General features: G+C 45.0%; 1 protein-coding gene across 6 annotated transcripts in view; it reads left to right on the top strand.

Annotated features, from left to right (window-relative positions):
* The window catches only part of LOC310681293 (uncharacterized protein), a 125756-nt gene that overhangs the window by 35531 nt on the left and 77211 nt on the right, over window positions 1–13014 (top strand). For 5 of the 6 annotated variants that reach the window (XR_014513211.1, XR_014513212.1, XR_014513214.1 and 2 more), the window contains exons 3-5: window positions 753–871; window positions 1018–1238; window positions 10321–10649. Coding sequence is in view for 1 of the 6 variants with exons in the window: in XM_083448946.1 (XP_083305072.1) it covers window positions 10475–10649 (175 nt within the window). In the remaining 5 variants the exon portion in view is untranslated. The remainder of the gene's footprint in view (window positions 1–752; window positions 872–1017; window positions 1239–10320; window positions 10650–13014) is intronic. The other variant, XR_014513213.1, reaches the window with a different exon arrangement.

The raw sequence follows: 13014 nt of genomic DNA, 5'->3' as shown, positions 1-13014 counted from the left end.
GACCGACTGTTGCTGGAACGACTTTTGCTTTACTGTATACACCTCTGTCTGCACCATTCTTATATTCTGAGATTAAGAGAAGGAAACAGACAGAACCCATCAGTGCGCCCTAGATAGCATTTGTTTGTTTCAAAACCCTGGGCTTTATAATTCTGGTGAGGTCACACATTGTTTGGGGCTGTTGAATCGCAGATATGACATATGTTATAAATAGGCCATCTCTGCACATTGCCTCTTCAAGGTGTAGACTGAAATGTTGATGTTGAGTTTCTTCAGGGAGAAGGTATCAGATGGGTGAAGTTCAGGGAAATTTTTGTTGTGGTCCTCTCATCTCACTCAGGGGCATAAAGGTGAGGACCAATAGGCAGCAGCAGCATCCTCTGGGCCCTAGAACAGACTGGATAGGCTTCAGATTTGTGGGGTCTACTTGGGTTTCCCCCCACTAAAAACCATGAGGTCTACCAACCAGGGCCAGGTGCAAAACAGTGGCTCAGCAAGACTGACTTATGCTAAACATGAAGGATCAGGCTGTTTCTTGGCTCAGCCCAGGCTCACAAGTCCTTTCACACAAAAGTCCTGCCCTGATTTCTCCCCAATCATTCCTTTTTCAGCCACCTGATTTAGGAGGGGAAAGCTTATTGGTTGTTGCTCATATTAGACAATTAGGAGCCACAGACCCTTGCCAATCTATTTCAAATCATCCAAATATCTATTGACAGATAATGAACTACCTTCTGCTCACTGTCCAGTAGTGAGGACCAATAGGTCTGGCCAGTTTCTTTGTGCCCTAGAATGACGTCCCAGAATCCTTTAACAGTTGACCTGAAGGAAGGTATTGCCAGGAAGTCAACAGATTAAAGCTTCCTTGAAGGTAGGAATTTTGAAAACCACCTCTACCATAGGAGATGCTTAAAAAAAAAAACTACAAAATATGACTTATGGCCATACAGTTGGACTTTCCCCCACAATGTGCTCTTCATACATTCTTCTTTCTCTCTCTCCCCCCTCTCTTTTCAGCTTGTGTTGTTGAAGGCTTTGATCTCCCGAATTCCTGTGGGCAGCTCTGGCTTGAGCAGTCTACCCTTCATATGGCCCCTGACCAAAAGATCTCAAAGCTTGGAAAGCAACAGAGAGGGGGAAGGCCAGGCAGAACAAAAATAACCTTCCTGTAAAAACAGCTGTGTCTCCCTCCTGCCCACCCCAAGGCACACAAGGGGCCATGTGGACAAGTTTAGAAGGTAAAACTCTAATCGGGTGCTGGGAGGAGTGAGGCCAAAAGTTTAATGTAGGATAAAAATGCAAACCCCTTAAATCTCTTAGTGTTAGGCTTTAACCTTGCCTTGACTCTGCAGAGATAGCACTAAGGAAGGATGAGCTTGTATTAGAAACAGAATTCTCTCTCTCTCTCCCTCCAGCCCTTCTAAGCTGCCTAGCACCATTACTACAACTTACCAATGTAGAGTCAATCTTCCATATTGATTTCTCAGTCTGTTAAGGGTTGGGCACTCGTTTTCCCCACTACTCCATTAATGTAAGTGTAACTGGAGCACTGGTGTGGCGCTAGAATGATCTGAGCATGCAAGCTTTCTTTACGGTGGATTTAATGTGGGCACTTGGTCGCAGGTAATTCTGTGTTAAATCAGATTTACGACTGCACTATATCCTATGCTGCTTTTCAGCTGCTGCCACTCAAGGAAAGGCCTGAGCTGGCATAGCACAGCAGTGGAAGTACCATCCGGTGCCATCTAGCTACCTTATGCTTGCCAAGGGGATGCCCTTTGTTTCCTCCTTAGTGCAGAAAATCCTGGGTGCTTCAAAGCAACGCCAGTGATCCAGGAACGCTTCATTGGCTATTTAAACACCACGCAGACTGTTGTCAACAACAGCCCTATTTTTGTGTCTGGGGAGCCAGCAGAGCGGCCTCTACTTCTGTGCTTGGTTTCTGATAAGAAGGAAGAATAAAAATAGAATTTGAGGGTCCTGAGATCCCATCTGTTGTATGAATCATTAATTAAGACCCAGCGTGGTGTAGTGGTTTAAAATGTTAAGAGCAGGATTGGAAAGAGCCAGGTTCAAATGTCCCACAAGTCAGGAAGCTCCTCCTGTGGCACAAGGTTTGGAGGGTAGAAGGCCCGGAGAGGCATGTAGATGGTCCGAAACAGCTTGAAGAAAAGGGCAGGAGAAAAATGCAGTCAACAGTAATAACCAATCAATATACAAATCCAGCCTCCGTGCTTTTAATAAATTGACATGGCTTCCTAGGAGCTTTCCATTGCTATTTTCTACTGTTTTAAATAGAGTTTAAAAGAATACATAACGCAAACACTCCAAATGCATACATACACATATGTGTACACACTCTGTATGTCACCCAGCATCTATTTATACATATTATTGCGATAAAAGGATTAATGATCACTGTTGGTTCTTTTGGCATGTCTGATGGATTTCCAGTCTCTTAAAAAAATCAACAATGGATACTTTGCTCCCCATGTCTCACCCACATTCCTCCTGTAAGTTTCCCCAAGTACAAAATCCCACACTTCAACACAGGGGACCATTATCAGGCATTTAGAAAGATCCTGCTGAAGGCCTAAGAGACAGCCTTTTCAGATGGTGGTCCCTCTTTAAGGAATGCTCTCCCAAAACAGAGTCACCTGATATCTACAATAACAGTGACAGGCAAAGGCTTTCCTTTCCCCCCAGGCATTTGACTGTTAATTTTCTCTGCTGTTTGGAGGTTACTACTGCTGGTTAACTTATAGTGGCAATCATGCTTATATTGTTAGAGGGTGGTAGGCATTTTCTTATTATCTTGAGAAGTCGTGTATGACCCCGTTTTAGTGCTTTGTTCTTTACTGTGCTTTTGAAAAAAGGTGTTTTTTTTCCATTTTACTGTAAGTAGCCTTGAGACAACAATAACATAACAAAGCTTTGTTCTGAATTCATATACTGTACTGTATTCCGTTAACCACATCCTTTCTGTTTGCACACTGCTTGGAGTGCACATTGCTATCCCTTAATTTTGCTTCTTTTTCCAGCAACTGGAATATTTTGCTGCAGAAAACTGATTTTGGGTGTAAGCTGCTCATTTTAACAGCTGAAAATTTCCCCAGACCAGAATAAATTAAGTCTGGCCCATCTTTCCAACACACTGAATTTTCTATAATTAAGGGAACATAAACCCTCATTGTTTTCCTGTCATACAATCCCCAAACAACACACTGGATGATGATGATGGTGGTGATATTATTATTATTATTATTATTATTATTATTATTATTATTATTATCCTGGATTAAAACAACTCGGTTTTGATAATTTCATCCACAATGCAGCCAGAATGTGAGGTTTCCTTTACAAGGCGAAAGAAGGTGACATCCTGAGACAGATTGTGACATGGCAACATTAACAGAATGTTAATTCTCCAGGATTGGGCGAGAATTGATTTGGAATCGAAAGTGTAGGAAACCGAGCCTCAGTTTTCTCGTTGCCACCTTCTTAAATGCAAACATCCCCTCTCGGTTATCCGGGGGGGGGGGGGCAGGCATATTATGGGCGACTCGAGGATGCATTAATTGGGCAAGGGCCACGTTTCCTTCCTAATAAACAAAGGTGTCGGGCCAAAGAAGAGCAACTCCACGCTCCCTTGCCAGGCAGAGGCCGCGGCTGCTCAGCAGATGGATTGATTCGGGTGGCGAGAAAACGATATTTAGAGGTGCCTGAAAGCACTTGGCAAGTTCCAGGGGCTCGAGCCACCCTAAAGGGGCGGTGTTGTGTGTGCTTGAAACAAGCAATCCCAAAGGAACGCCCCCCCCCAAAAAAACCTGTATTTATGAAAGTAGTTCACAAGCAGCGTATTGTGTTTGGGGGGAATGAATTATGAGACAACAGCTGAGCAAACCAAAAAAGCAGCCGCCGCCATTCTGGCTTTGAGTAGCGGCGGGAGCGCCTGTCAAGGAAAAACTGGGCGCGACGTGGAAGGAGGAGCCATCGCGCCTTTTTCCCGGCATATGAAACATGGAGCCGAGTGCGGCAGATGAGGGAGAGAGATGCCATGCAGAAATCCCCCCTCCTGCCCAACTGGAAATCCGGTGGGGGGTGGGGGGGGGAATGCAGTAAATGGGAAATTGGTCCCCGGCACAAAACTCTCCCAAGCCTGAGGGGAGCCCGGATGGCTGCCAAAGGGTGAGAAAGAAAGAGTCCGGATATTGGGTTGCCTCAGGTCCCTCCTGCACACATGCATCTCTCTTGATGGCGCAGCCATCCTGATCTGCTCGCCCAAAGCTGATGTGGCGATTATAGGCGGCCTTCGCCGAGCATTCCTTGGGACTGCTTGCTGCATTCGCCAACCCTTTGCTTGGAGGTGGGGCGGGGTGTTACTTTATCCATCTTCCTGCCAGTCGTTCGTTCGCAATGCATTCCCCCCTCGCTTTGCAAAAAATAAAAAAGTGCTTATCAGAATCACAGAATTGTAGAGTTGGAAGGGCACCCTGACCGAGGACCATATAGTTCAACACCCTGAAATGATGCTAAAAAAGGGGATATGTCATTTGCACTAGGGCAACAGAGACCTTTAATCTGCTTTAACCTTGCAAACCTAAAATTCTGCTTGAATCCCTCCTGCAATATGGTGACAGTCTGGGGCAGGGCCGGATTTAGGTTCGATGAGGCCCTAAGCTTCTGAAGGTAATGGGGCCCTTTATATGTCCAGCTGTCCTTTGTCAACAACAAGTCACTTTTTTGTGTTGAATATATGTGATACGTGATATGAATATGGTGATATTTTAGGGAGCAGGCTAGCAGGCAGGACCCTTTACTTACATCTTAGGAGCCTACACAACACATAACACTGTTGCTGTATTAGAAAATAAATAAATAAATTGTCCAGTAGCACCTTAGAGACCAACGAAGTTTGTTCTTGGTATAAGCTTTCGTGCGCATGCACACTTCTTCAGATACACACACATGAAAGCGTATACCAAGAACACGTTTAGTTGGTCTCTAAGGTGCTACTGGACCTTATATATATATATATATTTATTTCAACTAATATATATATATATATATATATATATATATATATATATTTCAACTACGTCAGACCAACAGTGCTACCTACCTGAATCTAGAACTGTTGCTGTATGTAGGTTTTATTTTTTTGTTTTTTATCTTATATTTTGGAAATGTACATCCAGGTTTTTTTTCTTTAATTTTTTGGGGGGCCCCAAGAGACAGGCCCTATAGGAGCTATAGCTTGTTTAGCTTATATGTAAATCCGGCACTGGTCTGGGGTGAGGCACCCTCCCCGGTTGGTACATCAGCCTTATTCTCTAGTGAGAAGCTATGTTAAGGCTACCAAAAATCAATCAATCAATCAATCAATCAATCCAGGGCTGGTGACAGTGGAAATTTATTATAATTCATTTATATCTTTTTTTAAAAAGGTTTATAAAGTATGTACCCTTTAGTGGAGAAAAGCAAGCAAAGGGAAGTGCCCCTTTTATGCCTCTAACATTAGAAGTAGCATGTAGGATCTGCAACAAAATTTTGCAGAGTAAAGCCCTGCTCAGGTTCCAGCCACCGCCCATGCTCTTTCCTAGGATATTCTACTATGTTCCCTAACCCCTCTGGTTTTTTATCCCCCCCCCCCCCTTTTCCAACATTCATCCAGCATTTTGTGGCTGCTCAGCATGCTCAGTCTTTGCTGGGCTCTCTTCAGGGATTCAGACCTTAACATGCCCTACCCCACAAATCCCCTTGGATTCCTCCAAGCCTGCAAATACCTTTCTTGTCTCTGCGGATACTACCATTTTGGCTCAGGATCCGCACGTGTAGAATGATATATGATAAGTTGCTGTTGTTATTCATAAATAATAATGATGCTGATGATGCAGTATTTTTGCTTTACAGAGCAGCATCAAAAAAAGAGACAAGGTCCTTCCCACAAGTATCTTACAGCTGAAATATATTATTCCAAACTTTTCATTTTCAGTCAACAGAAGATGGCATACATCAGTAATACTTGGCATCTCAGAAGGGTGCCCTGCTTGACAAAACTCGCTGAGTTTTGCTTTTCTGAGGTGTTGTGCTTGGGAAAAGATGGCATTCCTTCCAAGTGCTGCATTCACATGGCTACTGACAGCTTCCTTTAAGCGACTGTGCAGCAAAGTGTTGACTGAAGTGTGAAAAGCCGTATTTTAAGGCCAGCATAACCAAAGCGTGACTTCTGGATTGAAACCAGAAAACAGAGGAAGGGGGGGGGTAGGGAAAGTAAGGAGAATTCACGACCCCAGGGTTGGCCTTCTTTCAGACTGAGTTGCTAGTTCTTGATTTCTTACAGTAGCCACAATCCATTCAAAGCCTCTTCTGTCAAGAACAGCTTTTATTTTTATTCAGATGAGCGAGTTATTATGTGCTAGATTCATTGGTAAACTGTACATGTAAGCACAGCCTATACGTCACGGCCACACTGTTTGACCAAGGGCAGAGGATGCCGATAATCCCTGGATCAGCTGTCCCAACTGAAAACAGGAAGAAGGAGGCCTGGACGTTTCTTTAAATGAGCAAATTGGATGAGGCTCTGGCAGTGCTGACTTACACTGAGTCAGCAGAACCACACAACTCAACAAAGAATATTTATTCACACATGAATTATTCAGCCGGCTTGAATAGCATCTCTGCAACAGCAATTCTGCAAGCAAGTTATTGCATACACATAGGCAGTCGTCCAACCACAGCTGCAAAGCGGAATCAGGATAGTTCTCTTGACCAGTCAAGTGGTGGTGAGGAAGCCTTTTGCTTCTGGGAGCCGCTGAGGCAAAATAGTAGTCAGAGCTTCCTTTACAAAGTGCTGGAAGTCAGCAAAATGACACGGAAGTGAGCTTTTTAATTAGCCTCATGTGAAGGTCTTCTGTGACAAATCGAGAGGTTTTTACCTATGCCCCACCCCCTGATTTTAATTTTATTTTTAAAGAGACTTTTGAGCAAATCTCTGTTCTGGAGGCTAAGATCCGAACCAACAGACTCAAGTTACACAAAAGGATATTACGACTAAACATCAGGAAGAACTTTCTGACCATAAGAGCTGGTTCAACATTGGAACAGACGGCGGACTCTCCTTCGTTGGAGGTTTTTAAGCAAAGGTTGGATGGCCACCTGTCATGTATGATCTGCTTGAGATACCTGCAGTACAGGGGGTTGGACTAGATGACATTCAGGGGTTCCCTTCCAACTCTATAATTCTCTGATTCTATTGTATCTTTTTAATAGACTCAAGACAGATCCATAGAGCTGGAAAAAAGCCTTGAAAGAGCTGAGAGGAACCCTCACCAATTTGGTTCCAATTCCAGTTCGGGGTTAAGGCAGTCAAGAGGTTTCAGGTTTCTGCTCAGTCCTGGTCACTGAATAGCATCTCATACCTTTTCTGAACTGATAGCATACCTTTTCTGAACTGATTTTAAGGATAGGTTTAGGTTCTGTGTGATTCCCTAGGTGGTTACTACCAGTACGAACATTTTTACAGGCTATATACTGAAGCATAGAAAGCGAGAGGGGCTACAACTTGCTGGAAACCCTCCAAAAAACAATTGCCTACTTGAGGGACTGAAACCCAGGTCTCCCAGATGGGTGTTCACTTCACCACATACCATCTCTGTTTCACATATTTAGGCTGCATGCATAATATTCATCTGGATGGAGGCATATTTTCCAACTTCTCTGAAGTTGCTTTTCTTGGCTGAACTACTGTCTGGCCAGAGAAGAGACCCAAAACTTTTGTTTGAAGTAGTAGCGAAGCTTTGGCAACTCTAAATGAGGAAAAGGTCGGAACGTTTCAAGAAAGCGTTGGGCTTTGCTTTCTCCAGACAGAGCCCAGTTGTTGGTGATGTCTCTCAATTTCCCCCTGCACATGGAATTCAGGCTTGGCACGAGTTTCGCAGCTGCGGTTGCTGCCGCTAGCCTTGTATGCAAGCGAGCTGTTTCCCAAGTCCTGGTCACACATTCATGGCCCTTTTCCTGCTTTGATGCTTGCTCAGATTCCATTAGGATTTAATGAGGAACCCACCAGCCTTGACAAGCAGAGCGGCTGACTCATGGCTGAAACCAAGGGCAAGCCTGAGATTGGGAATTATCCAGCAAATTAGTTTGTCACCTTTGGCTCTACGTTCGTCTGGACAAAAGCATGGTTCCACCCTCTCCGTGGCCACACAAACCTAGAGGGAGCTTGTGTTAGCATGATCACTGCAATATTGCAAGCAGGAACCTCTTGAAATTCTCCCTATTTGTGGAGAGAGGAACTGGGAGGATGACTTCTCTTGCATTGATAAGAAATTCTCCTAACAGTTCCTTATTTATTTATTACATTTCTATACTTCTTTTCTGGCAAGGGCACCCGAGGCAGTTTATCAATTTAAAATATTTTTTAAAAATACATTATATAAAATGTAAAGTTGTTCCTGTTGGTGGGGGGCAGGCTGATGTTGTCTTTGGCTGCTTGCCTGCCTCTTTTTGCTCTCTTCTGCCTTCCCAAAGGACAGATGGTGTCCATTTCTTGGGGTGAGGGCTGCAATTCAACAGTGGCAGCAGTTCAGCAGCTTTATCTTCTCCAAAGGATTGCTTGGTTTTTGTTCTTTGCTGCTGTTGCAAATAGCAAGAGCAGCAGTGTTGGCTGCCATCTTGTCTCTTTTATAATGCTCCAGACCTCACATCATTCCAAGGCCTTTGGGGTGGGGTGGGGTGGGGGGTGGAAATTGCAGCTTCCACAAAAAAAAATGGTGGAGAATATATTTGGAGAGTATTCTGTAAGGTGGTCATTTTTTTTAGGAGGCAGCAAACGTTTGTCAGGAAAATGTCTTCTGAGAAGTTTTGGGAGGTAAGAACATTAGAAGGAAGGTGGGAACATTAGACGAGTCCTGGTGGACCAGACCCATCCAGCATTCTGTTCTGTGGCCAAGCAGAACCTGAGCACAACAGCACTCCCTCCATGACCTGTGCTGGAAATTTGCTTTCCACTATCAGGTTGTTTAGGGACGCGGGTGGCGCTGTGGGCTAAAGCCTCAGCACCTAGGGCTTGCCGATCAAAAGGTCGGCGGTTCGAATCCCCGTGGCGGGGTGCGCTCCCGCTGCTCGGTCCCAGCGCCTGCCAACCTAGCAGTTTGAAAGCACCTCCGGGTGCAAGTAGATAAATAGGGACCGCTTACTAGCGGGAAGGTAAACGGTGTTTCCGTGTGCGGCTCTGTCTCGCCAGAGCAGCGATGTCACGCTGGCCACGTGACCCGGAAGTGTCTTCGGACAGCACTGGCCCTCGGCCTCTTTGAGTGAGATGGGCGCACAACCCTAGAGTCTGTCAAGACTGGCCCGTACGGGCAGGGGTACCTTTACCTTTTATCAGGTTGTTTCCTTTCTCTTGTTTGCAGAGCCACAAAGATAGGTGCTCTTTTCTCCACAGGCAGGGACAATCTGGGTCATGTCTCCAATTTTAAATATTCGCTACTTCTTAAAAAATAATTACCGTATCTCCCTCACCCTCAACATATGCCAAACTGCCCAGTAACTTCACACTTGAAGTTCTACACTTTTGTTTTAATATATATATTTGTTTTGTTAAGTAAACTGGTTTACAGCTTGCAGTCATGCATGTTACCTTAAGACATGTCAAATGAATGCTTGTCATGTTCACACATCGCATTTTAAAGTGTACTCTCAAAACAGCCTCGGTGTACACACACAAATTGCTGCTTTATGAGAATTGGCCTTAAATTTGTCTGCTCAGACCATGGATGCCAACGCTTGATACCTATTATCATTATTAATAGCCTAATGTTTTAGTGTTATGCTTCTATTGCATCATGAAATCGCTTTGGGATGCTTCATAGTAATCAATTTGTAAACGAAATAATGAATAAATTTGCTATCCTGTCATTTGGTCAAGGGAGACCCAAACATGGCCTACAGGTGAGTGAACAACTGCACTTTGAGATGAAACAACTCCTGACAATACCTGTGTGGTTTAAATCAGTAGTGTTTACACAGCCTTTGTCCTCGGCAGGGCTGGCATCAGCACCCAAACTGCTAACGGTCAACTGTTGACCCCTGCCCCAGCCGCCTTTTAAAGTCTTGCTGCCATTTTAATTTCCCACAGTTCTGATGTGGCATTGCTTCAGGGCACTGCAAGAATTTTTAAATGGCAGCTACACAGCGCTGCTAGTGTTGGGGCACAAAGTACTGCTAGGTGAGGGCCCACCTGAAGGCACTTTGTCCTTCAGATCAGGAGCAGAGCTTGTTTCCCAGCCATCTCTCGTCCTACTCTCACCCTGGCAGGGGCTGCGTCAAATGACAGCGGAGGAAGCCTAGTTGAAGAAGGAAAACAACAACAGCCAGCATAAGCTCAGCCTGACCAATCTGCTCCCTTCCTCAACTATCCCTGGCTGGCGAGCCTTTAGATCAAAAGCTGTCCTAGACACAGATCTTCTGAATGGAGGTGGTCACCCACAGCCACCACACAAGGCTCTGGGATGAAGGGAAGGCCGGAGGAATAAAGGCGTCCGCTCCCCGATTGCACTCCTCCCTGCAAGCTGGCCTCCCTGATGCTGAGTCAGCAGCGTCTGACAAATTAGTCAACAGGATGACTGCTGGGCTCCCGGCTTCTGGTAATTAACGTTGACAAAGCTCTGTGTGTATGTTTGCTTCTGCGCCTGCTCGCTTCCCAGGCAGGAGGAGAGCCGCCAAGAGGGGAGAACGGAGGGGAGAGAAAAATGGAGCAGTGGCTGCTGCTGCTTCCTTTGAAAAGGCTGGGAATTTACATTTCCAATCCCAAGGCAGGCAGCCACAGCCCCATGGCTTTGCTCCCAGCCCTGCCTGCATCCTTAAGGGTCCAGGTGGGATGAGGGCAGGAAGGGATGAGGATGGTGAAGGGTTAAAACAGCCCGGAGAGGCAGCTTACAGCTCAAGCAGACACAAGTGCCCTTGTAAAACACAGGCCTGGACACAGGAAGTGCACAATTCGAAGCCTCCGCAAGGTTGCAGAACAGGATGTTAAATGTTCCGAGCTGAGATTTGTCTCTGGTTGGGCTCTGAGGTTATTTCCTCAAAGCGCTCTGTTAAGATCATGACCTCTGAGATGCACAATGAGGCTGTTGGCTTTGAAGCTTCTGATTCTTTTGCTGCTGTTGTTTGAGTCGTGTGAATTTCTCTCCCCAGCGTGGAATGCTAAATTGCCTGCGGTCTGCGGATGAGAGGCCCCAGAAGCAAGAGAGGTCAAGGGCAGGAGAAGTTGTTTCTTTAGCTTCTCCATAACTTTATGTTCGCTAACTTCAGATCGTGCGGTTTGTCCCTGCTATTTTAGACTTGTGCTTGAAGCCAAACCTCAATTGTTCCAAGTGCCAAAAGCTGAAACGCTTTGGTTTGAGCACAGGGAGTTTAAATGGGTGGCAAGAGGCTGTTGTGTGAAAGGGCTCTTGGTTGGAAAACTCCCCCGAAAAAGCCTGTCTGGAAACGTTTAATTCATGCATAACATAACAGCACCAAATCCAGGTTTGCCAATAAATAGTGCATCTAGCACAGGGAATTACAGTCATGATGCATCTGAAAGAGTGGACTCTAGTCTACAAAAGCTTATGCCATAATACATTTAAGGTGCCACAAGACTCTTAGTTGTTCTTGCTGCCACAGAGTAATGTGGCTATCTCTCTGGAAACAATGGAAAGGACTCTGACTTTCTGATGAGTGCACAGGAACTGCATGATACATTTGTGTTTGCAAATGAATGTTCGTCATGCTTAATAATTGCACTTTAAAGAGTATTCTTAAAACAGCTTAGGCATGCACACACAAATTGTTGCTTTATGAGAATTGGCCCTAAATTTGTCTGTTCAGACCATGGATGCCAACATCTAAAGCTGCAAAGTTGTTGAGGAAGACGGTGCTTGAAGAGCATAACAGGGGTCATATCTATTATTATCATTATTAATAGCCTAATGTTTTAGTGTTTGTTTTTATTGCATCATGAAATCACTTTGAGATGCTTCATAGTATACAGTTTGTAAATGAAATGATAAATAAATTTACTGTCCTGTCGACTGGTCAGGAGCGACCAATGGCCTACAGTCGAGTTAAAATAAAGCAAGAAAAATAATAAAGCTATATACAGGAGTGACTTGAAGAGAAATGACGGCTGGGAGGAATGTAGAAAGAAGAAACATCTTGGCACACCTGTATCAGCACAACTGGATGCCTTTATCTGCTCCAGCTGCAACAAAACATGTCTCTTCCATATTGGTCTTCATATCAACCGCTGTAACTCTCCAGTGGTTTGACTTCACCCCCACAGGCACACTCTTCCATTGTCTCATGAAAAAGACTGATTCCACCACCATTGACATAGTACAGTAGGAAATTATGTAATATATGTCATAGAATTGTAGAGTTGAAAGGGACCCTGAGGATCGGCTGGTCCAACCCCCTGCAATGCTGGAATAGGCAGCTGTCTCATATGGGGATCAAACCTGCAACCTTGGCATTATCAGCACTACGCTGTAACCAACTGAGCCATCCAGTGTCAAAAAGCAAAACAACCGCAACCAGGGTTTCAGGCAGGGCTTCGCTCCCAGCTGGAGATGCAGGCTGGGGGGGGGGAGGGGGAGGATTGACCCTTGGCATAAGGTCTAGTGCAGGGGGTGAACTTTTGCACCCCTGTTCCAGTTTTCCTAGGATTAACTCTTCAAAGGAAGGGTAAACCAAGAAATCTTCCCCAGCTTGGATTTTGACTTGAGCTAGAGAAGAATTCAGCTGCTGCTAATTCTTGCCTCTTCTTTGAGATGAACATTTCCCAACTCCCAAAATCTTGTTTCTGGGTCTGAACCCGGTGAGCTTTGCTGATATCTCCAGTCTCAAGCTGTGCCAGAGTTTGCTCCCAAATTGGTAGCTATTCTGAGGATTTGCCAGTTCTGTGTGCACCAAATGCCTTCTGTTTCAACTGGTGTGCTATACGTGACATTCCATATCTCACGTGTCCTC

Source organism: Podarcis tiliguerta (genome assembly GCF_965153285.1).
Source record: "Podarcis tiliguerta genome assembly, chromosome: 1".
Lineage (NCBI taxonomy): Eukaryota > Metazoa > Chordata > Lepidosauria > Squamata > Lacertidae > Podarcis > Podarcis tiliguerta.
The sequence above is the reverse complement of the archived record's forward strand: the minus strand, read 5'-3'. Positions and strand labels throughout refer to the sequence as shown.